The 26,943-nt window shown below is 41.8% G+C and overlaps 1 protein-coding gene across 1 annotated transcript in view; it reads right to left on the bottom strand.

Annotated features, from left to right (window-relative positions):
- The window catches only part of DPP4 (dipeptidyl peptidase 4), a 71,869-nt gene extending 49,459 nt beyond the window's left edge, over positions 1-22,410 (bottom strand). The window contains exons 1-8 of the mRNA XM_020798351.3: positions 22,231-22,410; positions 18,544-18,631; positions 5,908-5,997; positions 4,202-4,293; positions 3,592-3,666; positions 2,059-2,111; positions 1,891-1,963; positions 640-757 (exon numbers count right to left, since the gene is read on the bottom strand). Of these exons, the coding sequence (XP_020654010.3) occupies positions 640-757; positions 1,891-1,963; positions 2,059-2,111; positions 3,592-3,666; positions 4,202-4,293; positions 5,908-5,997; positions 18,544-18,631; positions 22,231-22,236 (595 nt within the window). The 5' untranslated portion in view covers positions 22,237-22,410. The remainder of the gene's footprint in view (positions 1-639; positions 758-1,890; positions 1,964-2,058; positions 2,112-3,591; positions 3,667-4,201; positions 4,294-5,907; positions 5,998-18,543; positions 18,632-22,230) is intronic.
- Between the last annotated feature and the right edge of the window lie 4,533 nt (positions 22,411-26,943).

Genomic DNA, 26,943 nt, shown 5'->3' with positions numbered 1-26,943 from the left:
CAGCTACCATGGACATTAATGCATGGATTATCCCAGTGAGGTAGGAATATTGGTGGATGCATGAGAACCACTGGATTACAGTATTTATGGCTATATACTCATTTCAAATGAACTTTCATACTGGTTTGGAGGATGATGAACAAACCACGTCAAACCTCAGAACAGCTGACTGTTCTTCCTTGCTATGCCACATGCCTGTCAAAAACTTTCATTTCTTATCTGTAGCAAATCATAGCTTAATGTTTCATCTAAATATGGCAAACTATAATTTGTTAACTAGCCAGGATCTTAAACCAGAATCTAAATCTTGGTTTTGCCACAAGTTATGGTTTGCCAAATTGAATGTGAAAACTTTTAGTCTCCTCCCTTTCATGTGAAAAAAAGAAATAAGAGGAGGGACTTTGTGAGCTTGCTGTTCACTGCAACTTATTCTCATTATACCAATTTATTTATTTATTTATTTATTTATTTATTTATTTATTTATTTATTTATTTATTTATTTATATCCCGCCCATCTGGTAGAATCTACCGCTCTTGCATTTGAATACAGCCATTATCAATTAAAAACAACAATTGGCAACAATTACATTCTACTGTTAGATCAGAAGCAAACGGTTCATTTTTATATGATTAGTTACCTTCATACACCCAATCTGACAGTCCATTAAAAATCTTTTCCTCTCCATTTGTGGTGATTTGCACACCAGGGGTGTTTGGTGCTTCTTTCACATAAAGGTTGTTATGCCAAACGTAAGCCTAATATAAAGAAAACATTAAAATATTCACTATCAGGTACAGTAATTCTAATTTTTTATCAGCTATTTGTCCCTTGACACGTTAATAAAGGGAGAGTCCTGCAAGAAAATTCAAGGTACTAATTCCATTCCCAACCCCCTGCCTCATTTTCTTTCTCCCACCTCAAAAGTTAACCAATATCCTTCTCTTGCTGCATCCTTTATTTAGTTGTCATGATGCTTGTTTTTCATTTTGCTTTTTTCTTCTTGGGGTGAATAAATTCATGGCCAAACCTAACTCTGTTAACATCTTCAATTTTTCAGTTGATTTCTAAGGGCGACTTTCCCTCTCTGTACCTGAGGACATTTTAGAATAGCTTCTCAAGGTGAAGCAGTCCAAGCAATTAAATGGATCACCCTACCTTTTTGAGATTAATCTGGTTCTTTTTTCCCTCACCATTTTTTCTGTTACTCAATTTGGGATACAATTTTCTAAGTCCTGGGGTCAAACTCTGGCATTCTAGTCCCTTCTCTCACTCCACCCCTGGAATTCTAACCGGTTAAGAGTTACCTGAGACTAAATCAGGTGGAGCTACACTGAATTCAAACCCCTCTCAGTCTAGGGATATTGGAAACATGTAGGAATATTCTTGCCCTGGCCTAACTGTAAACCAGGAGTGCAGTTGTGTCCTGGGACAGGCACATCCCAGCCACTCTTTGATCCCACCTTTTTCCAACATCTCCTTCCCTCATTCTAGGTTCTTCTGCCAGTAGATCTTAGATCTTGGTTCTATTGGCAGATCATTTTGGGAACACATCTCTGAGATCAACAAGCAGAAAGGCATTTCTGCAAGCAAAAAACGGCCTGTACTTAATCTTAACCCTGTGTATCCAGTACCTCTTTAATCTCAGATTATACCACTTGCCAATATTCAGTATGTTATTCAGTCCCCAGTTGAACTATCTTAGGGATTTCTCCTATTATGGTTTTTCCCTAAAGATTTTTTGGAGGTTATCTGGAAATCTCAAGATCAGCCCATGCTTACTGATACACCACTTTGGTACAGTTACAACTACATACACACAAGCACAAGAAGACGAACATCACTGTAAAAGGACTGATAGCTTGAGTTGGGCTTCATGACATTCACTAACCAATTTATTACCAACAGGTGACCAGGATATGTACTGGATATCTGTAGGAAGTGGGTGGTCAGTTATTACAGAACTATGTAGAAAAGAAAAGAAAAGAAAGCAGTCAGTGAGTATAATGTGACTTATTTTGCCATTACAACATTTTCATAAGACAGAAATGCTACCAACCTTTTATCTATATCATAGATGTAGTATGATGCATTGAATGAGTGTCTCCATACCTACAAGAGATGCATTTTCACATAAGGGAGGAAAGCAACAAGAGAAGCCAGAAGGTACATAGAGCTTTTATTTCTCCCTCATCCCCCAAATATCATGACATTCTTGTTATCTTCATTAGATATAATGACTCCATGTCTGTGGATCAACAATCTGAAAGAAGATTTTCCTCCAGAATTCAGTCCTTCCACAGGGTTGTCAGACCAATCTAGCAATAAGGACTTCATCACAAGAATGCGAGCATGTGTGTGCTCATAGTCAAGACATCCCATAAAATCCTAATGGACTGCCTAACAGACACTGATCTCTGGTTTAGTGATTTATGAACAAGCTCAACTTCCAACTCGTACTGCATAACTACAATGAGACCTGGAAACACTTGTGTTTTCCATTAAGCAAAATTTAATATTACATATGAATGCTAAGCTGAATCTTATCCATATCTGAAGGAAACAAACTAATTTCTCAAAACCACAACCCTATGTACAACTCCTGGATATGTCTGTTCTAGCTATGATGATACATGCCTTACTTACATTCTACAAGGGTCTGCATTTGAAGAATGTTTGGAAACTTCAGCTGGCTCAAAATGCTGCAGCCAGATTATGGATTAAGACTGCTTATAAAGAGCATTCATGTATCTTCCCTGTCACCTCAGCTCCCTGTCTGTCTGTCCATTTTTAGGCCAAATTTATAGTGCTGGTTAGAACTTATAAACCTACAGGGCTTGAGTCCAGGTTATCTTAAAAAACACACCTCCACCTATGAACCCTTCCTGGTTTAGAGGAGGTCCTTCTCTTGGTCCCATTGCTCTCAGAAACTGGACTTGAAAGTGGACTTTTTCAGTGGTTACTCCTAGCATTCTTCCACAGAAGATTAGGTTGACCCTCTCCTTCCTGTCCTTTTGTTGATAAACAGAAATCTTTCTCTTCAGTCAAGCTTTTGGACACTCATTGGGTTGCCCAGAGTTTTTAACAGAAAATACTACATTCTTCTTCTTTAAAACTCTTCATGTTTGTCTCTTTTTTCTCTGCTATTTGTTTTTAAATTGTTTTAAATTTAATGTTAATTAATATCATTATATGTTTCATAGTGTTTGTAATATTTTAATTCATGTATCTGTCTATCATTCCCTACCAGCACCATTATTTTGTAAGGCACCTTGCGCCTCTCATTTGGGAGAAAGGCAGGACAGAAACAAAATAAAGTAAATAACTTGAACTTGGCTTGCTTTTCTAAACCACAGTAAAGACAGAACACAGTCCAAGCTTGTCCTTCATATCCTTCTTACTTAACATCATGCAATAAATCCAAATTTCAAATTTTTCTGTCTTTTTTTTTTTAATCCCACAAATGGTCAGTCTGTGGAGCAACACAGCATAGTATATTAAAACCACTTTCCAGACTTGATTTGTTCAAACCTGAACTTTCTTCTAATACACAACTGATTAAAGGAAATGAAAGAGTAGATTTCATGTGTACCTTCACATAATTGTATCTCAGAAGAGCGTATTTTTGATCAGGTGACACTATTGCTTCAGTACTGTTGTAACTGGCCTGTTGATATAAGAACAAAAGGTCTGAAAATAAGACTCAATCTACATGTGGTGCAAAATAGCACTACTCGGTGAGTTGGGCTCTTGACTGCAGAGCCATGTACTGGGAGTTTGAATCCTTGCCGTTTCTCCCAGGAAAGTGGCCAGCTGAGGACACCGATCATTCAGAGTGCATGTGGCTGATGGGATTACAGGCCTTATCACCTATGCAGTCTTCGGGAAACTGTGCAGTCCCAGACCAGCCCTGGAAGGAGAAACTGGAAAACCACCTCTAAGCACTTTACACCTAGGAAACCCTAGGAAGGGTCACAATGACTCAGAATTAACATAACAGTGCATCATTGTTTCTAAACACACAGTATTCATCCATCCTTCCGAGGTGGGTAAAATGAGTACCCAGCTTGCTGGGGGGGGCAATGTGTAGCCTGTATAATGAAATTGTAAACCACCCGGAGAGTGCTTGTAGCACTATGGGGCGGTATATAAGTCCAAAAATAAATAAATAAATAAAAATAAAATAAATAAATAAAACTTACTAAACTTGTGTTTCCTATAATTGTAGTCTCCGAGCCATCTTCAGCGTTGATGAGAAGGATATTGTTCTGTCTTGTGTGGATATACTGGTTTCCTGTAGAGGTAGGAAGGGGGCAATAGCCATTCATTTGGTAACAGAAAGCAATAATAATGATGATGTAATTAGTTTTTTCTGTTTAGCATCATATTGGAAACAGAACTTTTAACATGTAACACTCAACAGCTCCAGACAACGCTGAGCTTTTACACTGATCCTCTGTTCTCTACTGGCCACTCTTTTCATTATTCCTCATAATAATGGACTGCAATGAGACTTGGGGCTATTCCTGTTGAGTGTTTGTTCACAAAGCAGAAGCTAGAATCTCCAAGATCCAAAAGCAAACAGAGGATATTGAGTCTTTTAGATATGTGGATCCCTACAAAATGTAGAAGAAGAAGAAACACATGTATTTCTATACAGAAAAGGAAGAATTTTGAATGACCAGCTTATTCTGCTATTGCAAAACAAAAGCAAAGTGTGCTGCTCATATACAGCCCAATAGCACTTTAAGCACTCTTTGAGGGCTTTATAATTGAATTATGCAGGCTACATATCGCCCACTCACCCACCACACCTCCAAAAAGCACGTTACTCAATTTACTAAAGTTGGAAGAGTGAAAGCCTGAGTCAACTGAACTGGCTACCTGAATCCATTGAGATCAAATGCAGGTTGTGAGTAGATATGAGGACGAATAAAAAACAAATTGTGATATTTGTAGAAAATTGCTGATTCGTATATTCATCACTTAGTATTTGTCAATTCTGGAGACCCCAATAAATACGAAGGGAGGGATATTTAGTAGTTTTTTATTTGTCCCCATAGGCAGAGAGGGAAGGCTAAGCTGCCCAAATAGCAGCTTCTTTTCCAGCAGCCTATCCTTCCCTTTCTGCCTATGGGCCCACCGATCAGCTGTTCAGTGGGCCCATAGACAGAGAGGGAAAGCTAGGCTGGCAGAATGGAAACTGTTGCCACCATCTGCAAAGACAGCAGTGGTGGCAGCAGTGGCAGAGGAAGCAGCAGGACAAGGTAGTGAGGTGATGGGGGCAGGAAGAAGGGTCACAGGGGGCAGGGGCAAGCTGTGGGGGTGGGGAGTCATCTAGCACTGACAAAAATGATTTGTGGTTTGTTGGTAAAACATTACTAAATCTATGGTTCCTTGACCTTGATGAACCACAAACCAAGATGAACCACCATTCTGGCAGTTTGTCTCCATCTCTAGTCGTGAGCAGAGTTTTAATTGAAGTACTGCAATTTAACCACTGTGCCACAAGACTCGTGGCATTGTCGGCATTGTCATCATCATCATCATCATCATCATCATGATAACTGCTTCCCATTATTCCAAGTGCGAAGCAAAAAAGGGCCCATCATCAGCAAAATCCATTTTGCCTTAAATACAATATAGCTTTTTATATGGCCCAGAAAAGCCTATGCATACACAATAGTTTGGAGCTGTAAGCACATGAGAACAATGTACTGCTAAGCATCTCTTAACACATAGTGAGCATCTGGCAGCTGTGACTGCCAAGGACTGAAAAGGCATTTTTTTAAAAAAAATATGTACACATGCACGTGCATGTTTCTGGACACCCTTTGCAAACACCTCCTTTTGTGCATTGCATGTGGGGGGCCTTCATTCACGTCCGTAATGATATGACTAAACTTACCTGAAATCCACTGCAAGTTGTATGACATGTACTGAAAACTATTATTCAAATAATCTTCTAGAGAAAATTTCCTGCGGGGATCAGGTGTCCCTGTCAACAAAAGGAAAACAGTAAAGTTGCTGGTGTTGGATACCGGGTTCCTAAACAACTCTGCCTCACCATCTCAATGCTGAATTATCACTTGAAAATAAAACATCCAGATTAGCGTTATGCTTGCAATACCCTACAACAGCCTCCATCAAGTGGATGCCCTCCAGTTGGGCACTGGAATACAACTCCCATTATCTCTGCATCTCCTGTTATCTTTGGCTGGAGGTTATGAAAACCGTAATCCCATTTAGAGAGTCCAAGTTAAAGGTGGCTCTCTTGGAACATGAAACATACCACAATGTCACTGCGGCCTTTCACAATCCCACACCCTTTTTACAAACACACTTTAATGAAAATGAAAAGCTGATAGTCATCTCTTCCTTATTGGCTATTCCTCGGAAAGTAAAAACCACCCGAAGGAGCTGATTAGCAAGCCAACAACCTAACAAGTAACCTGACAAGTAACTTATCCATTTGAATCACTGAAGTTTAGCTCAACTTTGGAATAAGGACATGGATTTGTCTAATTCCCTTCCAAAGTCATCCAAACAGGCAGCTATCACCACAATTCTTCAGTAGCAAAGTTTGGTTCTGCTTTTGGGAGGGAGAGGGAAATTTCCCATTATCTGCTCCAGATCGTCCATAACACACCTTCACTGGATATTCTCTAGGAAAATAGGTGGGCAGAGAAAACGGCCTCATCCCTGCAATGGACTGATGTCACTGCATCATCCAATTTGCCCCTCTGATACCTACCCCTCCTGAACTATTTTAAGATGCCCCAGCTCTGGGTCAAAAGACTCGATATAAATCTCACTTTGGTTCAGTATTTTTAATGGAGTCAACCTAACAACCTTTTCCTAAAGATATTTACTTTGAAAGCCTATAGAATTCCAAGGGTGATTCATCTCACTATCTATTTAGGGAAGTAACCCCACCGTAAATCTGATACAGTGGTGCCTCGCATTGCGATGTTAATTCGTTCCAGCGAAATCACTGTTGAATGAAAACGTCGCAATGTGAAATAAAAAAGCCCATAGAAACACGTTAAAACACGATTAATGCATTCCTAGGGGCTTCAAACTCACCGTTCAGCGAAGATCCTCCATAGCGCAGCCATTTTTGCTGCCTGTTAAGCGAGGAATCCGTCCCAGAAAACAGCGTGTGGCCATGTTTTTTCCCAGCAGCCATTTTGAAACTGCCGATCAGCTGTGCGAAAATGGTCGCTTTGCGATGATTGGTCATCACAAAGCAAAAATACCCCATAGGGAACATCGTAAAGCGATCGCAAAAAGTTAGTCGCAAAGCAATTTCATTGCTAAACGGAGAGCTCGCTAAGCGAGGCACCACTGTATTATGAAAACAAACCATAAAACCTTCCAATTATTCTTGCAGTTGATTTCTATTTCATATCTATCTTCTTCCTCATTTTCTCTTCTTTTTTTTTCTTTTTCAGGAAATTAAAACTACATGGATGAGAATTTTTTTTAAAAAAGCAAGTGGTATGTAAGATTTTTCATACAAAAACTACAAGATAAAATTACTAGTGAAATGTAGACCCATGCTGTCTTTAGCATTCACATTTGTCTCTTTTTTATTACTATATATTATACTGAGCATAATACTGAGAAATGTCTAGCAACCAATATCTAAAACATATTCTCCATTTCCTGTGAATACTGGAGCGTACCATACAGATATGTGTGATTATTCCAAGAGATATACTTTTCTCTATGTTGTAGTCTGTATCCAGGCAGTGCAACAAAACTCATCCACGTTAGTCAAGTATGCTACAACTTTTCTGGTAATGCATCCCAATGTTCCAACAAAGCAGGGCTAAAACTAATGTCAACGAAGTCACAACAAAACAAAATGCTTTGCTTTCCATATATTTTGACACCACCACTGGTAGTGGTGTATTTCTGTTCTGTTCTGTTCTGATTTCTTCCAGTGCAGGATCTAATAATGTAGACCGTAGTACTGCACTGTTCCCTGCTGATCTGTGAACTTTATGGGCATGTGCCATGTGATAACATTTCTTTATGGACATTTTTCTACTGGTCAGTCTCTACTTATCTACTCTCCATGGATGGGTAAAACAAGGAAGGAAAGGAAGGAAACGTGAAATAAGCACAGAGGAGGCAGCGAAAACAATCAAAAGAGAAGGACAATCTGTGTCTGAGACATAAAAGAGCAATTCCGGGTGTGTGAACGAGCAGTATGTGACAATTTAGTCCATCCTAAATCATCCAGCAAAAAATACCTTGCCCATGTATGGATACAAAGACGGGTGAACTATTTACTGTAAATCTACAAGAAAAATCCCATGACCATTCAGAACAAATGGACACAACAGTATCTTTGGATGAACCCAAATCTGAAAAGGACAGTTGCTTATCTTCAAGCAAGTCGTCTACTTTTGCAGAATGAGAACTCTGTGCAACTGAACTAAGATATGCTGTGGCTTAAAAAATATCTAATTTAAGAGGGCCACAGGATTATCCAAAAATATAAGCATTATTTTACAAAATATTTCATTTTATTTTATCATTTAAAATTATTTTATTTTTTATATTTAGAGATCCCTCATAATCTGAAGCTCTAAATTATATTTTACTGATCTTGTATGTGAATTTGGTGATGTAAGATGTTATTAAGCACCTGTGACTTTACCAAGCCAGTATTAGTTTGCAATGACACCTGCAAGACTATTAGTTCATTCACTAGTTCACTCAGCATATAATTCACCATAAGGCGACTTTCTATAATAGGGAGAAAGAACGGTACCATAGAAACTTTGCATATGATGTGGAACGCTCCTGGATCACACAACAGAATCTCCACTTAAAATAGATTAACTGGGAAATGCTACTGCATTTATTAATTTAGTGCCCTCCAGATTGTAGGTTCCAGAAGATCTATCTAGTGTGAGGCAGGGTCAGAAATGGTGGGAATTTCGGTGAAAAACCTTTGAAGGGTACCATGTCACCTAGCTTTTACATAGGGGGAATCTTAGGCAAGACTTTATTTAGATCTAGGCCACACTCCCTTAAAGGAAGGGCTCTAGAGCGAAGGGTGTCGCCAAAATAAGTTGATTTGCATATCTGGTTTTTTAAAATTATTTAATTATTTTTGTAAGCATTGCTATCATTTATTTATTCATTTCTTTCTTTATTTACATTTTTCTCCCACCTGACTGGTAGCCAGGCTACTACTCTGTGTTTTCTGGTTAACTGAAAACACAAAATCATAAATAATAATAACCACCGCCACAATAACAATAAAATAGTGAAAATGAATGCCAGGCTGGTGGTGGTAAAAGGGATTACATAAAATTACTTATTTAGGGGCAGACTATTGAAAGGCTTTGGGGAAACAACCAGCAACGTTCTCTCCCATTTTTCAGCCCTGCTGGGTGGGGCTCCGCCCCCTCATACCCATGACTCCACTCCTCCCCCATGCAGGGTCCACCCTGACCAGAAACAAAGGGATTGGAAACTATTGAAGAGGAGGAGGAGGAACCCTGTGCAGGTAGTGCGGGTGGCGTTGCTTGCACAGCTCCACACCTTGGAGAGAAGCTTGAAAAGCAGGTCTTCAGTTACCTCCTAAAACCCAGGAGGGTTGGGGCCATATGTTCACCACCCTGTCTTGCACCTTCTTATTACGGCACTTTATTTGTATCACGTCTGCCTTCTTCATATTTTACATTTTGCTTCTTTCCTATACTTGCAGTCCTTTAGAGTCAGACATAGGGAAGTGGTGGCGTTGTGGGCTAAACCGCAGAACCCTGTGCTGCACGGTCAGAAGACCAGCAGTCGTAAGATCGAATCCACACAATTTTCTCGCCAACCCAGCAGTTTGAAAGCATGCAAATGTGAGTAGATAAATAGGTACCACCTCAGTGGGAAGGTAAAACTGTGTTCCCTAGTCAAGCAGGCCACGTGGTAACGGAAACTGTCTTCGGACAAGTGCTGGCTCTACGGCTTGAAAACAGGATGAGCACCACCCCCTAAAGTTGGACACGACTGAACCTTTACCTTTAGAGTCAAACAGCTTACAGCAGTTTTTTTTAATAATTAAAAAACCCCACCAGCAACAAAGAAACTGCTATTGAAACAAAGGCAAATTTAGCAAGTCAAACTAATCGGAACCCCTTGGCAATGTACTATGCAGGGGTGGAGAGTCCGTAAACACTGTCCACATTTCCATGGGAGTCAACCCCAACGCATTCGGTGGGATCCACTTCTGGATGTATGTGCTAAGATTTCACTGTTCATATTTTTGTCCCTGCATGACTCCAATCAGTCCCCAATAAATTTATTCTGCTGTATCCTTGGAAAGCTTGTCAGATCTATGGTGCAACTCTGGGCTTCCTTTCCTTCTAATCAGAAGGCACACACCTAGATCACTGACTCATGTAGAAACGCATGCAAGGGTAGGTTGCTTGGCAGAGGGACAATTCTACTGTATGGAGCTTTGGCTTTCCCTGCTGAGAAGTTTAATGTTCAGAGAAAGAGTCTTTCCCAGCCCAACAGAAATGTGGTTTGCCTGGGAAAGACTCCTCTCTGAAAACCTAGGGGGCAGTTGCCAACTGTGACAGGAAACACTAAGCTAGACTGATTCAGTGGTCTCATTTGGAATAAAGCGATTTCCTTTACCCTTTCTAGTACACAGACTATAAGCAAACAACTGTTAGGGGGACAGGATGAAACTTCATTTTAACAGGAGATATTATGTTTAATTATGTGTAGTTATTGTTTAAGGATATTAGATTTCTCTGTAAAAGGTTTTAAGCATTGCATGGACTCTGTAATATGTAACCAAAATACCTTGTAACCCTTGTATCTGAATCAGTATAATCGTATCATTTATAAGGGCATGATTTCTTTAACAAGGTCTTTAACTAGCTCCTGTAACTAGCTCTTGTAGTCTTAGAACATCTTCCTGCATTCCTGCATACCACAATTACCTTGATCCAGACCAGCAATAAGAGAAATCAACACCCCAATCAACATCCCAGTGAGATAGCATACAGGCCCCACTTGTAATAACATTAGCGGTTCTACCCTTCATGAAATGGGCAATTTTGGAGACAAATGGCTTATTTACAGCCCTCTCTAAATCCCCTTTGGCCTTTGGTATGCATAGGGAGGAAGACTGCTATAGATATTTTGACACCACTGAAGGCCATATACTGGGCCCAGGAAAAGAGTAATACTGTATCAACATCTTAATGAGATAAGAGAAATAGAAAAAATATTTTCAGACATTCAGGCAACATTTTTGCACACCCAGGGTACATTCTGACCTTAGGTCAAGGGAACATGGGGGCACAACGGATATTCACTTATAACCAATGGTTGGAGTTAATTGGCATTTTTGGTCCAATTAGAAACAGGATCCAAACTTGGGGTTCAGGGAACCAATAAGGAATATGTTACTTTATGGCTCTTTGTCTAGAAATGTTGTAAAATATCTCTTCTCCTGATATTTGAGGCCAGTCCTCTGCTTTTAAGAGGAATGGTCCAGCTGTACTTTTCAATAAATATTAACTTTGTACTGGCGTCTTAGCCTGCCGGTCTTCGCCGGAGATTCCAAACTTTAATTTCAGAGGTAACACAACTTCTGTGGTAAATATGTCATGCCTCCCAACTAATTTTTTGAAACTGTACATGAACTGTAATGAGCTCCAGATTCTGACCACTGTAATGGGTGAGTGAGGCTCTCTCTCAGTCTAGCAGCCCATTGCACACAAGCCCAACGACATCTTTCTACTAGCTGTTCCTTTGGACTGCCAGCCCACAGCACCCAAGGCAAAAGGCATAGTCGCGCAATATTTCGACACCTCCCATGACATTTGGTTTACAAAACACCATGAAACTAAAACAAAGAGTGTCCCGGGAGTTTCCACACCAAGAGCTGCATGCATTAGATCAATGGTCCCCAACCTTGGGCCTCCAGATGTTCTTGGACTTCAAATCCCAGAAATCCTGGCTAGCAGAGGTGCTGGTGAAGGCTTCTGGGAGTTGTAGTCCAAGAACATCTGGAGGCCCAAGGTTGGGGACCACTGCATTAGATAATATACAGCCATTCAGTCTTTCTTTCCTGAACAGATATTCCACAAGAAGAAAAATGAAAAAAAAAGATGACGAAAATGGAAGGGAAAAAATGTTGGGTGGTCAAGCAATCTAGATGTAAATTTCAAAGGGGAAGGGCCTGCAACACAAACTAACTTGTTTGCTTGTTTGTTTGCATGCTGACCAATTAGAGGGAGTTTGTTGTTGTGGGGCTAGGGTAGCTCCACCTCTGTTTCCGGCCCTCCTGGCCATGAGGTGTTTGACCTCCATTGTTGGCCACCATTCCTGCACACGCTTTTCAAGATGTAACACCTCCACCCCGGCTCTTTGAGCCTGGAGACCTTTCCAGCCACGTGGGCCAAGGAGAAGAACATTGTTTTGCTACTTTTCTCTTTCTGTATCTGCCTGAAACCTTCTGAATGCTTATCTACGTGAGTAGAATATAGATTTCTTTCTTTTGTACAAAAAGGCCTCCTGAATGTTATTTTAAGTGCTAGTGTTTGGTGAGGGGCGGGTACAGTATTAAAAGGGGAACTTCTAGCTAATTCTGCCCAAACCGGCTGGCACTTCTTCCTCTGCATTTTACTGGAATTCTCACACGAGTTTTCAGTACAAACAAAACTCTCTATCCAACAAAAAAAGATGACAAGGTGATGGGAGTCCTAGAGGAAAAGCATATATCTGCAATCCCCATTAAGTCCAGTGGGTGAGGCAAGGCTGTGGCGTCGTAAAATCCTTGTCTGGAACCACTTCCAACTCACCCACTGAGGAGCCAAGAGAGGAAAATGATGCTGAGTGCACGTGTACGTGAAATTTACTAGTAATAATGTGAATAAGTATGCGTAGTCCAGTTAATTCTGAACACCTTTCTGTGATCTTAATAAACAACTTTTTATGTCAGATGTATGAATTGTATTTTGATCAGTTCAGTTATCTGTTTTTTATCTTCATGATTTATTTTTTGTCTTATTATGTTATATTGTTTGTATCTCTTTGGATTGTAAACTGTCCAGAAATAAACTTCCTTCACCATGTGAACACTGGTCCAGCGCTCCTCATTAAATAATGGTTAAGAATGTTGAAGTAATTTCAAGCTTTAAGCAGGATCAAAGTCCATTCTGATAATCAGGTCATGAGTTCTGTGCAGCTTTTCAGTACAGGGTCTTGCCTTTAAAAGTATATATCCCTAAAATAAACCAATATACAGTACACCCTTTCTTTTTTTTCTTTTTATTATATAAATCCATCCATACTGATTTAACATCGTGCCACCAGGGTACAGCTTATAATCATTGTAAAACAACTACTACACACATTATTATCAAACATGGGACTTATTCTATCAATGGTTAGAAGGATGTTGTATAGATTAGGAGCGTAATATACACCCTTTCTATGGGGTCTATATCACACTTCATTATTTATTATTTTGTTAAATTACTTCAGTTGCAAATAGGTCCATATCTTCACAAAATTATATAAAACCGTTTTTTTTTGGGGGGGGGGGAATTGCAACACTGAAAAATGTACAGAATACAATGAGAAATTACTCCCAGATAAGCTATTTACAATTTCCGAAATAACACAACAAGAGTGAAAAGATCTTTATGCGTCATATGAAAACTTGTCCCAGAGGGGAAGGCAAACTGCAGGAGAGTTCCACAGAAACCCAATGATGTGTGTGTTTGTGTGTGTTTTGTTTGTCTGTGTGTACATGCATGTGTACGTGCGTGTTACGGCTCATGAGGAAAGTCTACATGCACAAAACAGCAGCTTTCTCTTCAGAGAGTCACTTTTTGATGATGAAAGCAACCATGGAGGAGGCAGAGATAGCTTACTCTGCCTGACAGTGTTTTTTCCCCCCTCATGCTTTAATCATGATTATGCAGGGCTTAAAACGCTGAGCCCAGTATGGACGCTGTTGTTGTCTTTTGCAACACACTGCTTGGCCACACACTGATTCTTTTTCTCTTCCATACCTGCTGTTGATTCCTAAAGCCAATCAGAAGATCAGAGTTGTACATATTTTCCTTGAAACATGGTTCAGTAGATGCATTTCTTTCACAAACATTTTCATAGCATGGCCTACTCGGACATTTGTGGTGTTCATGTTACATAAACTGACTCTTTCAAACAAACAAAAAACCCATGTAAAACCATTCCATTGCATTGTTATTGTTCTATATGGGGACAAAGCGGCAAAACCATGAATTGCCCCCCAGTGGCCTGACAAAACATCCAGTCATTTTCTTAATTTATAGACAGCCCATAGGTAAAGGTAAAGGTTCCCCTTGACAATTTTTGTCCAGTCGTGTTCGACTCTAGGGGGCGGTGCTCATCCCCGTTTCCAAGCCTTAGAGCCAGCGTTTTTGTCCGAAGACAATCTTCCGTGGTCACATGGCCAGTGCGACTTAGACACGGAACGCGGTTACCTTCCCACCAAGGTGGTCCCTATTTATCTACTTGCATTTGCATGCTTTCGAACCGCTAGGTTGGCGGGAGCTGGGACAAGCGACGGGCGCTCACTCCGTCGCGTGGATTCGATCTTACGACTGCTTGGTCTTCTGACCCTGCAGCACAGGCTTCTGCGGTTTAGCCCACAGCGCCACCACGTCCCCATCGCCACCACATCCCCCCATGACAGCCCATAGGGCTATCTTTTTTAAAAAAACAGGCCCCCACAGCCTTCCTATGCCATGCGGGCATACGAAGAGGAAGGAAGGGATCCAAACGGGATCCAAGCAACCTCCCAGCCACACTGTCTTTACAAAGACAGCGGGGCTCAGGGATCGCTTGGGACCCCCCTTCTCTGCTCTTCCTATAACCCTGCTGAATATCGCAATTTTTTCTTCCCTATGTCTAATTATTATTCAAAAACTCTAAGCATAGTCAACGAAAATTATAAAACTATTTACTGGTATTATATAACAAACAGAAGTTTTAAGCAAAAACCTAAGTATCTGTTAAATATCAGTGCAGTATGTACGCTGTTCCCAATATTGCCAATTTTTTTGGACCTCTGATGGTGTGATTTCTGAGATCTACAACTACTCATTACAAGCAGTATGTATGCTGTTCCTAATATTGCAATTTGTTGTAGCTCTGATGGTGTTATTTCTGAGATCTGCAACTGCTTATCATACTGTGTGAAATTTCTTGATATTGTTCCCAAAGCCCCAATAACCATGGGGACCACTGAAGTGTGTTTTATTCACAAGTGAGATGTTTCGGTTGCCAGGTCTTTGTGCGTTGTTAGTTTTCCTTATTTTCCAGTTCTTTAGCTTCAACTCTGGCATCCCCTGGATGATGACTATTATTATTATTATTATTATTATTATTATTATTATTATTATTATTATTATTATTATTATTATTATTATTATTATTATTATTATTATTATTATTATCATCATCATCATCATCATCATCATCATCATTATCATTATAATCATCATCATCATCATCATCATCATCATTATTATTATTATTATTATTATTATTATTATTATTATTATTATTATTATTATTATTATTATTATTATTATTTTGATTTTGATTTTGATTTTGATTTTGATTTTGATTTTGATTTTGATTTATACCCCGCCTATCTGGGCGACTCGTCCACTCTAGGGGGTTACCTCTAAATATGCAAATAACTATCTATTTGTGTAATGTGAAAAGTAATTACCTGTGAGTACATACTATGTTTCTCCTATTATATAAAGATGTTCAGGGAAGACACCAACATATCTTATGGTGTATTGAAATTAAATATTCTGACTCCAGATGTTGGTACAACAGAAATTTAATTGAAACAGCTCTTTGATTAAGAAATCACCTCAACACCTACATTTGCAACTAACATAAATGCTACGGAGTCTCAGAGTACAGCACTAGATGAATGTGAAGCTCATGGCAATTATTTAAATAAATCTTTTTCAACCCTTTATGTACAAAAAAAACCTCACTTCCTTTTTTCGCCATAATCAAGATGCATCTGTGCTTGAATCCGCACACCATGCACTGCCCCAACTAATTTAGTGTTTAGAAGCAATGGTTTCCGGTAGCTAGTTAGCAGCACTATTAATTTTCTAACTGTACATTCAAAGCTGTTATTATCTGCCTTGACTTTTCAAAAAGGAAGGTGAAGTATATAACTGTTAAAAAATTAAGCTTGTAGCAGCATAATGAATAGCACTGCACAGTCAGTGCTGGAAATGTGGAAGCTATCAACATGTACAAGGGGACCTTGATGGTCCTGCTATTGCAAAATTTCTAGCCCCATAGCCAGTAAGTGAAACCATATGAACAGGCTAACAGGCTCATCTTAAGACGGCTGTGCTCTAAATACTGTATAACAATCTCAAAGTTTCCCTCTACTTTCATTTCTTCATATGGAAACATTTTATCCTTTAAAAATGGAATTAAGGAATTGTTTCTAAAACACTGTTGTAACTGTTTCCTTTAAAACACCATATACATATATAATTTTTCTATCCCTACAGAGTAAAAACTGTCTCTGCCTTTCAGTTTTCATTCACTACTGTGTGAGACAGCTTATCGTGACAAGCACAAACAATAAGCAAAGAAGCTGTTCAAAAGCATAGAAAAGAAGCGCTGGATCTAGAGTTAGAATAATCCCATCATAACCAGTGGCTTTTAAGTTTCTTGTGACCAATTATTTCAATAGGTGTATTTGAAATACAGTTTACAGGAAACATTTAAAATTAGTCCATTGATGCTTAATCTTTATGAAGTTCAAGATACGGTTCATTGATTCTTTTACAAAGTGCACTGACAGCAAGGCAGACTGACATATTTTAAAAACATACGGAGCCCATACATTCCAGTAAGTTTATTGCCCACAATTCATGTAATTTGAACAGAAGAGATATTTTGTATTTTTGCAAATCTAATCTCAAATGCAATTTGCAGAAAGGGAAGTCCACAGAGTATGCTGCATGGAAAGAGAGTTGTAGTAGCCTCCCATCAGGCTAGTTTTAATGCACAGATAGCACCGAGGGGGAACAGAAGACTCAATCATGGCCGTGCATTGTCTGGACCCCCCCCCCCCAGCATTAAATTCACAAGGAGTAACTCAGAAACATTTTGCTGGTATGACCACAGCATGAATTGTGTTTAATTGAGTTGAAAGAAGGACTTGTCCTAATCTTCTGGGGGGGGGGGTGTTACATACAGCACTGATGTTACCTGTCTGTCATGGGTTTGGAGGGAAAGTTCCATCCTATGGGGAGTGGAAGGCGGGACATCAGGAGGAGGGGCTGTACTGTATATATATGGGGATCCTGTGTGGAGAAGCTGGAGAAGCTGGAGAAGAGCTGAGAGAAGAAGCTTGAGTGGGAGTCTGTGTGTCAGACAGGGTACTACTGTGTGTCAGTCAGTACCAACCTGATAGGTTCAGGTGTCTGTATGGTTAGCCAGAACTGATAGGTTCAGGGTCTGTGCTTCAAGTTAAGAGTGTTCTGTGTGAACCAAACTGTGTGTATGTATGATTGAGACTAAGCCATGTTACTGTATCTTATTCACTTGATCATTTTATTTTCCCTGTGTGTTGTTTAAATAAACCTTATTCCTTTATTTGTTAAAAATCCATTCCTGGTCTGTGTGACTCCTTACAGGGAATGGTTGGTGGCAGCTTAGTGAAACTGTGGCATATCCCAGTAGGTCTGGGGTTGTCACAGGGGGGAGAAGTGGAGGGATACATTTCTAACATTTAGAAGGGCACATAGGTGAGAAGTCATGAACGTTTCCCTCTATTCATCAGCTATGCCCCTACAATCCTCTTTCCAAGGGTTTTGACCTACCCTCCTGAGAAGTATTTTGCAGCTAGGATCAGAATAAAAAGACCTAGCACAATCAACTGTAGGCATGGGAACATTCTGTACATCTCACTTGTGTTGCAGTAAAAAAAAAATGCTGCCTCTTCTTTTTACTGTATATGAGTAGGGCACACCTTTCAACTCAATGAGATCTAACAGTGTCATGTGTAGTTTGGACTTCAGAACAAACATGCTCTAGGGGTTAATTAGCAGCACTATTAACTTCCTAGTTGTACATTCACCTAATGCCAAATAAAATGCATTATGATGTCTCTTAAAAGTAGTAGGAAGGTTTCTGCTCCAGTTGTAGGGAGCTGGAGAAATAGCTTTCCAAATTACTACTGCCTTTTAATTAACTTTGTGCCATCACATCATTTCTGAGTTAAGGTGACTCGCATGGGGTTTTCTAGGTATAAACTTCTCAAAGAGGTTTACCAGTCCCTTCTTTTGATGGTGTGCCGGGATCATGCAGCTTCCCAATAGCATGCAGGTGGCAAGGCATATAACCCCAAGAGCCATACATGTTCCATGTTATCTCAGCTGACCTCTCTCCCCCCCAGGAGGGACGATGGGGGTTTGACTTCCTGACCGTCATGCCTATTATGAAATGATGAACACTGCAAACCTACCTGTGTTTGTCAACAAAACAACAGGAACAACTATGGCTGTAATGAGAACAGCAACCCCAAGAAATCCAAGCAAATACTTCCATATGGTCTGAAAACAAATAAATAAACAAACAAATTAGAAGCATGTAAGAACATCACTGGAATCAGACCAATTAGAAGCATGTAAGAATCTCCTGAATCAGACCAAAGGCCTATCTAATGATTGTTCTGGGTTTTTCAGGCTCTTTGGCCGTGTTCTGAAGGTTGTTCTTCCTGACGTTTCGCCAGTCTCTGTGGCCAGCATCTTCAGAGGTTGCTGTCCTCTGAAGATGCCGGCCACAGAGACTGGTGAAACGTCAGGAAGAACAACCTTCAGAACATGGCCAAAGAGCCCGAAAAACCCACAACAACCATTAGATCCCGGCAGTGAAAGCCTTCGCGAATATAAGCCTATCTAATGCTTCTTCAGAATTGATGCCAAAATATAGTTAGCATTTATACTTGAGAGCATTATAGCTCTGCAACGTTCATCCAGCCCATGGGAGTCCACGAGCTGGATGAATAAATGAATTACTGTATCTATCTAATACATTTATTTCTTATCTATCTAATAAATTTATTTATTATCTATGCACTCCAGTTTGATCCCTTACCATTGGCTATGCTGACTAGAACTGATGGGAGTTGTAGTGCAATAACTTCAGGGGGGGCACATATTTGCCACCTCTCTTTGCGAGCATGCAAAAAACCAAGGAGCCTCAGGATAAGGTGGTTAAACTGCAGCACTGCAGTGAAACCTCTGCTCACAACCTGAATTGGAATTACCTGGGCCCAGGTAACCAGCTCAAGGCTGACTCAGCTTTCTGTCCTTCTGAGGTTGGTAAAGTGAGTGCCCAGCTCACAGGGGGAGGGGGCAATGTATAGCCTGCATAATTAAACTGTAAACTGTCCAGAGAGTGCTTTAAGCACTATGGGGCAGTATATAAGCAGCACACTTTTTAAAAATATATATATTCCAGAAAAAAACTGGAGGGAAACCAGGTTAAAGTCTGGCAAGACTGATCAAAGGATAGAAAATGGTAGTTTAAGTGAGTCCTTTTTTTTTTTCACAGAACATCACAGGGATGAGGCATGTCATGGCCTCTAGATGTTGCTGGGTGAAACCTCTCACTGGCCCTACCAAGCACAGCGGATTGTGAGGGATCATGGGATTCAAGATTCAACAGCATCTGTAGGTCTGTAAGACAAACTGCCTGTCCCTCGAATAGCACAAAACCAAACACAAGTCTCTTGCCAATAAAGGTCACTATCCTCCGCTTCCTTCTGTAACTATTGGCTACCATTTTGTTGGTTTCCTTCATGGCCTCTTTGTGTTTTGCTTTAATTAACTACTGTAAATGTTGATCTGAGTTGTCATGTAGTACATCACAGCTGTGTGTTTTAAATCCACATATAATTAATACAATGTAATTTAATATACAGTTTCTCACAAGGAGTATGTATTGAGGCCTTACAAACTGTGAATAGCTTCCTGTGTTCAATCCACTTACATTTCTGTATAAGTCACAAACCACTCTATAGGAATCGCTGCCATTTTAAAACAGAGCTTAAAATCTTTGAGCAAGGGTTGACAATTGTGGCCCTCCAGATATCGTTGGACTGCAGTTCCCATCAACCTGTCTAGCATAACCGGGATAGCTCCGTGGTTTTGATTTCTGGCCACACAGCCAGAGTTGGGAGTTTGACTCCCCACTGTGCCTCCTGTGGGTACAGCCAGCCTCTGTGGCCTTGGGCACCCCCCAAGAAGAAGGGAATGGAAAACCACTTCTGAGTACTCTGTACCTGGAAACCCCTGAAAAGGGTCACCATTACTACTGCTTATCCAGCATAGTTTATGATGGGGTGACAGGAACTGTAGTCAACAATATCTGGAAGACTGCAGTTACCCATCCCTACTATACAAGTTTAGATGGCTCCTTGTTCTCAGCCTGCTCATCCTCAATTAAGAGTCAAAATGTCCAAAACGACTGGAGCAAAACAGCACCGTCCAGTATAAAACCAGGCATGCCTAGGCCTAATGATCTCAGTAGCCTTGGGTGCACATGATTTTGCATAGGCTGTGCATTAGATATTAAATGCATATGAAACTTGCACAAAGGTAGATTGGCAGAGGATGAGTCTTGGTCACACGTCTAGTCAAACATCTGACTGTGCAAATGAGATACGCCCCAGTAATTTGTGAATTTGCTGCAGCAAGTTATGCATGCTTTACATCACTGGTTCTTAACCTTGGCTTACTCAGGAGTTTTGGACTGCAACTCCCAGAAGCCTTCACCACCAACTGTGCTGGCTGGGGTTTCTGGAAGTTGCAGTTCAAAAACATCCGAGTAACAAAGCTTAAGAACCACTGCTTTACATGAACATCAACAAGATTCTGGCTATGAAGCTTCATTTTTGTATTATATCCCGGATTATCAGTGTACTATGCCCAAGAAGCAATGTGCCTCTTAACACTTGCAAAAAACAATAAAGGGTGTTTTTTTTTCTTCTTCTCTGCTTGCTAGACTCCAGTGGCATCTGGCTAGCTACTCTTGGGGGGGAAATATGCTGGACAATATGGTCCTACCCAACAACACTGTTATTTTCACAAATTGCACATGCTGCAGATGACAGAATCACTAAATTCTAGGGTTTTTTTTAAAAGGTGCAGTTTGGGTCTCTGGCCGAAGAGCCTAAGGTTGAGAGTTTGATTCCTCACAGTGCCTCGACAGAGGTTTGGCTCGATGATCCATAAGGTCCATTCCAGTTCTGCAGTTCTAAGATTTATTATTATTACCTGAAAATAATCTGAGGAGGGGTTTGATATCAGTGTATGTCAATAAGTATCTTTGAAATTTACTGCTGATCTGATTTCTTCTTAAAGTATTCATGCGGGTCAAAAAGCCCATCTCTATATTTCCAGATGTGCAAATAAGGCCATCTTAGGATATTTGGCAGTCAAGAGTTGTACTCTGTACATGCTCACTTAATTTTGATTATCCCACCCCCAATCAATTATCTATTAGATAATACACAGAGAGAGAGAGAGAGAGAGAGAGAGAGAGAGAGAGAGACCACCATCACCTGGCATGTTTCCCAGCTCAGGAAAAGGGGGAGGATTTCTATGTCACTTCACACTTTCTCTGTAACCTCTACTTGAACCCACAAGGAAGTTTAAACACGTTTAGGAGTAATCTGGCCTTTTCCACCATATTGCACATAAACATGTCCAAGACGACTTATAAGTTCAAACACTGGCTGCAGAAAAAACATGACATGTCATAAAAAACCCTCCCCTAAAACCTGACTACCCAGCCCAAGTTCCATTCCAACGCGAGGCGACAGGTCTGAATTGCAGCAGCGAAAGGAGGAGGTGCAGCAGCTCAGCCTTAACAAGTCACAGCTTAAATGTTGCGTTTTCGTCGCGGGGGGGGGGGAGAGAGGGCTATACCCCCGGGTAGAGCGCGCCTCGGGGAAAAAAAGGGTTTTCGCGGGAGGTGTGTGGACGAGAAGTGAAATGGAGCCCCGGGCCCTGGCACACGTGTGTGTCAGTCCTCACGTGCGTCACCCCTTTGGCCCGTGAGCTGCACCTCCGGGCGACCCACGCGAGGCGCGTAAGGGAAGCGGCCGCGACCTGAGCAGGATGGGGCCCGGGCGGGTCCGACTAACCTTCATGGCGGGAGCTCTGGGCGTCCAACAAGCCGAGGCGGCGGCGGCGGCAGCAGCAGCAGCAGCAGCAGCAGCAGCAGCAGCAGCAGCAGCCGCCGTGGGAAGCGCCTCCGCTTTCGGCGGACGGAGACTTGGGTCGCGGGCGCTCCGTCGTCCACCGCCAGCCGCAGCGCCTAGAAGTTAACCATTAGCGAAGTGCTCTGGCCGAGGAGGCGGAGGAGGAGGGGCCGGGGGCAAACTCCTGGCGGTGGCCCACCTTTCTCGGCGGGCCGGGGCCGCCACGACAGGCACGGGAACCCGAGCAGGCGGGCACAGAGGGAGGAGTCCGGAGGGGCGGGCAGGGGCAGGAGCCTGTGGCGAGGAGCCCGGAGGCCGGGGAGGCGAGGGCAGAGGCGAGGGGCGGGCGAGGGTCACCCAGCTGCTCTCGCGGCGGTGAGGGGAACAGCTGAGACGTGGGCCCGCAAAACCCCTCAGGCGCGGCGGAGACACGCGAGGCGCCTCCTTGCGAACGTGGGCGGGCGCAGCTCCACCGGTGGAACTTGCGCCGCGGCGGCGAAGGAAGCCAAGGGTTGGCGCGTGTGTGGAGAGAGCGCTCCCGGTCTGCCCGCCTTCGCCTCCCCTCCCCTCCTCTCCCGGAGGGGAGCTCGGGCCCACGCGTGGCTCGGGCTCTACAGAGCGCTGCCGTGGCCAACCAAAGCTCGGACTAGCCACGCTGCCCAGCGAGCGAGCCCTACACGGTGCCCTCCCTGCTTGGAGCCGGGCTTCGGGGCCCGCGTTACGAAAGCGTCGAGGGCCACGAAACGGAGCTGCTTTTTAGCCGCGAGCCTGCTTTGTGCTTCCTCGGCGCCAGGCTCGACCGTCTCCCAAGGGGGTTTGCGCCCCCCCCCCCCGCTTCGTGGCTCTGCCGAGGAAAGTTTGCTGCTGTCAGCCACCCTAGTGTAGAGCATAAGGGAGCATACCCCTCAGGGGATCTTGATCACATTCATCAAACTGGTAGCAGCTGTAACTGTTTTAGGGGTAGGGATAAGGACGGCTGGGCTCAAAGGTACTTTTCTGAAGTAATGTTTTGCACAATCGAAAGTTCCATCGTCCCTGGGATTCCCAAGGGCAGGAAGGGAAAATCCCCCTAGGAGGCTCTATACACGTCCTTCTCTTCTCCCCTCCTGCCAGATATAATTTTATCTTAGGCTTGCAGAGCTAAAAGGGACCTTGTGGATCAGGGATTCCAGCCTCTCTCAGGGAGGCACAGTGGAGAATCGAACTCCCAACCCCTGGCTCTACCTACAGCCAGAGACCTCAACCATATGGCCCCATTCAGATATTGTGATAACTGAGGATGTGCAGAGTTCCCGTGGAAGGAATATGGGTTGAACTCCCTGGAAAGGACGTTTTGCGGGTTTAGTGAATAGATGGTTAAACTGTGGCAACTCACAGCAGGATTCTGAATGTGTCTTCCCAAAAAATAACCTCGCTTATTTCCCTGAAGCTGACTCCCAGCAAAGGAGCACAGGATTTTTTTTCTCATTACGCTGCCGTAGTGGAAAGGTGCAAAATACAGTATGGGTTAAGCTGCAAACACAGCAGTAGAAAGGGGAGTGGGAATGAAACAATTTAAATTACGCCAAAGCTCTGTTAAGAATGTTCTTTACAGTTCTTTCTGCTGCATTTCAGAAGGTGCATGTTTATAGAGGAGAGGGAATATAATAAATAAGAAAGGTACAAGCTCTTCCTCTCATGAAATTGAGGGAGAAATAAGCTGAGCTATTCCACCACCAACCCTGCCAACTTGGGAAGTACAATAGGTCTCCTTCTGAGCCAATCAGCTACCCAAAAGCTTTTAAAACCCTTTCCCCATACCAGGCTGGTAGTGAAACTGGCCGCAGGGCTGCAGTAGGTAAGGCAATGGGAGAGGAAAGGGAGAGAGATCCCTACGCCTTCGCCATATCCAGTGGCCTGCTTTAACTGATATTGTAGTAGGTTCTCCTGCTTGTCATCAGATGGTGACCCAGAAGCAAGCCTTCTCCATGTCCCCTTAGCTTTTGAGATGCCCCTCCCTGTATTTGGAAAGCAGCAACTGGGCTGAGTCACTTGTCACAGACTTATCTCTTCACTCGGCTTCTGCTGACACATTGGGTGAAATCCTATGGCTTAGTGTAGTAAATTACAGCTAGAGGAGGCTCATTTGAATCAATAAAACTTATAAAGTTCAGAGAGAGCTTTAAGCGCTATGAAGTGGTATATAGGCAGCACACTGCTTTGACTCAAGAAATCCTCACTGATTCAACAGGCCTGCTGTAGCGCAGCACACAATGTTGAGCAACAGAATTTCAGCCATTGTGTTGTGTTGTTGAAAAATTGTTTCAAGTTCTTGTTTTTTAATTTTCTTTCTTCATTTGGAGATTTTTACTTGGTATTTTAGTTTTTTTAAACTCTCATTGTAAACTAGTTCATTTTTTTTCCAGATACAGTGGAGTCTAGAAATTGATTAAATAAAATAAAAATAGTTTAAGACAACTAACCAGTACACAAATCAGATCAAATCAGAACACAGTTATCCTTTAGGTGGTGTTCTTTTCTGAGTTTTGCATACGGTTCTCAGCTCAAAGACTGTATAGAAATGTGTATACTGGGGGGAAATATGTACAATGATGCCTTGCTAGACGATTACCTCGCAAAGCGGTTAATTTGCAAGACTTTTTTTGCGATCGCTATAGCGCTTCGCAAAATGGTTTTCCCTATGGGCAATTTTCACTAGACAATGTTTTAGTCCATGCTTCGCAAGACTTTTTTTTTCGGGACTGTTTTTCACATGATGATGATTTTGACAGCTGGGTCCACGCTTCGCAAAACGTTTTTTTTAGGGACGGTTTTTTGCAAGACAGTGATTTTGATAGCTGGGTCCACGCTTCGCAAAACGGTTTTCCTATGTCGCAGACAACAATTTTTTACCCATTGGAATGCATTAAATAGATTTCAATACATTCCAATGGGGAACCGCATTTTGCAAGACAATGTTTTTGCAAGACAGCGATTTTTGCGGAATGAATGAACATCGTCTTGCGGGGCACCACTGTATTAGGGGACATGCATCCAGTTTAAATGCAATTTTATATGGTTTCTTTTTTTAATGGGAGGTAAAAGAATCAGGATTGAACACATGGGATGTGTAAAAGATGCAGGCTGAGCAATCCACACCTGCTGGCCACTACAGAAACAGAAATTAGGGTGCACAGAACAGCAACCAGAGTGATCAAGATATGGAGCAGCTCCCAAATGATGAAAGTTCACAATGTTTTAAACTCTGTAACTCAGAAAAATAGTAAATAGGTGAGGGAGAGGTCTGCAAGATGAATGGTATGGAAAAACTGACAGGTGAATGTCCTTCATGATTCTAGAACCTGGAGTCATTCAACGGGTCTTCTGATGAAGCTGAATGCTAGGAGGTTCGGGGTTGCCTCAACAGAGATACTTTTTTAAACAACACATGTTTAAAGCTATAATTTTTCCCCCTTGCAAACTTGTAGTGATCACCACAAACCTGGACAGCTTTCAAAGGGGATTCAATTTATTCGTGGAGAATAAAGCTATCAATGTCTGCTAATCATGATCGCTATATATTTACTTCCATTATCAAAGAGCCAATCTGCTTCAGAGTATCAGTTGTTGGAGAACACGAGTGGGAGGGTGTTATTGCACTTCTGTCCCCCTTGTGGGCTTCCCGTAGGCATCTGATTGGCCAGGGTGGGAACAGAGTTCTGGATTAGAGCCAGTAAGGCTGTTCTCATGTCCTTAAACTAGATGGGGCCTTGTATTAATTCAAGCAGATAGTTCTTTTGTTCCTATTCCTTTTTTGTGCATCAAGTGTGTCTCATTATGAGTGTCTTTCTGTCAATCTAAGTCCTCCTAAAGACCCACAAATTGTAATCAAATCCACTTTCAAGAGCACCATCTTTTTAAAATCCCCTTTTTGTATTGTGTCTTAATGGAGGTGAATGTGAGAAAGGGGTATCTCAAAAGTCAGAGTCCAAAGCACAGCTTGGAAATGTTGCGTTCTGGCCATTCTGTCTGGGGATTCTGGGAGCTGTAGACAAAAACAAAAACAAAAACCTTTCCCTGGCTTTTTTCCATGCAATCTAAAAAAAACCCAGAAAAGAAGGCTAATTCACTAGACTGTGATTTCTAGAATGCACAATAGTTGAGAAATATAATTGAGTTTGATGTTCTTTGTAGGGATGTTTACAATGAGGCGGCCATGTTAGTCTGCTCCAGGTCATATAGCAAAAATAGAAATAGAAGATTCGTGATACCTTAGAGACAAATGGATCTATTCCAGCGTCAGCTTTCGTGCATTACAATCCATTTTCTCTGACACATGGAGAATAATAGTAAGGCCACAGGTTTATATACATGGTGGAGACGATGGAAGGGTAGAGACACATCAGATGGGAAAAGGAAGGTGAGAATTACATTGCTGATGGGTTTTTAGAATGACTATAGTCCAGTAACAGTCAAAGTGGTTGTCACATGGATATCTCAAAATCAATAATCAAATGGGTATGCTAAGGTGGAAGCATGCTAAGAACTAAAACTATACGAAGGGCTTTGAATAAATCCAGATTATTAGTCTGTCTGTCTGTCCCAAAAATGTATACTGAACTTCATGGCACAGTGGCTAAACTGCAGTACTGCAGTGAAGACTGGGCTTAGGAAATT

Source organism: Pogona vitticeps, chromosome 1 (assembly GCF_051106095.1).
Source record: "Pogona vitticeps strain Pit_001003342236 chromosome 1, PviZW2.1, whole genome shotgun sequence".
Lineage (NCBI taxonomy): Eukaryota > Metazoa > Chordata > Lepidosauria > Squamata > Agamidae > Pogona > Pogona vitticeps.
The sequence above is the reverse complement of the archived record's forward strand: the minus strand, read 5'-3'. Positions and strand labels throughout refer to the sequence as shown.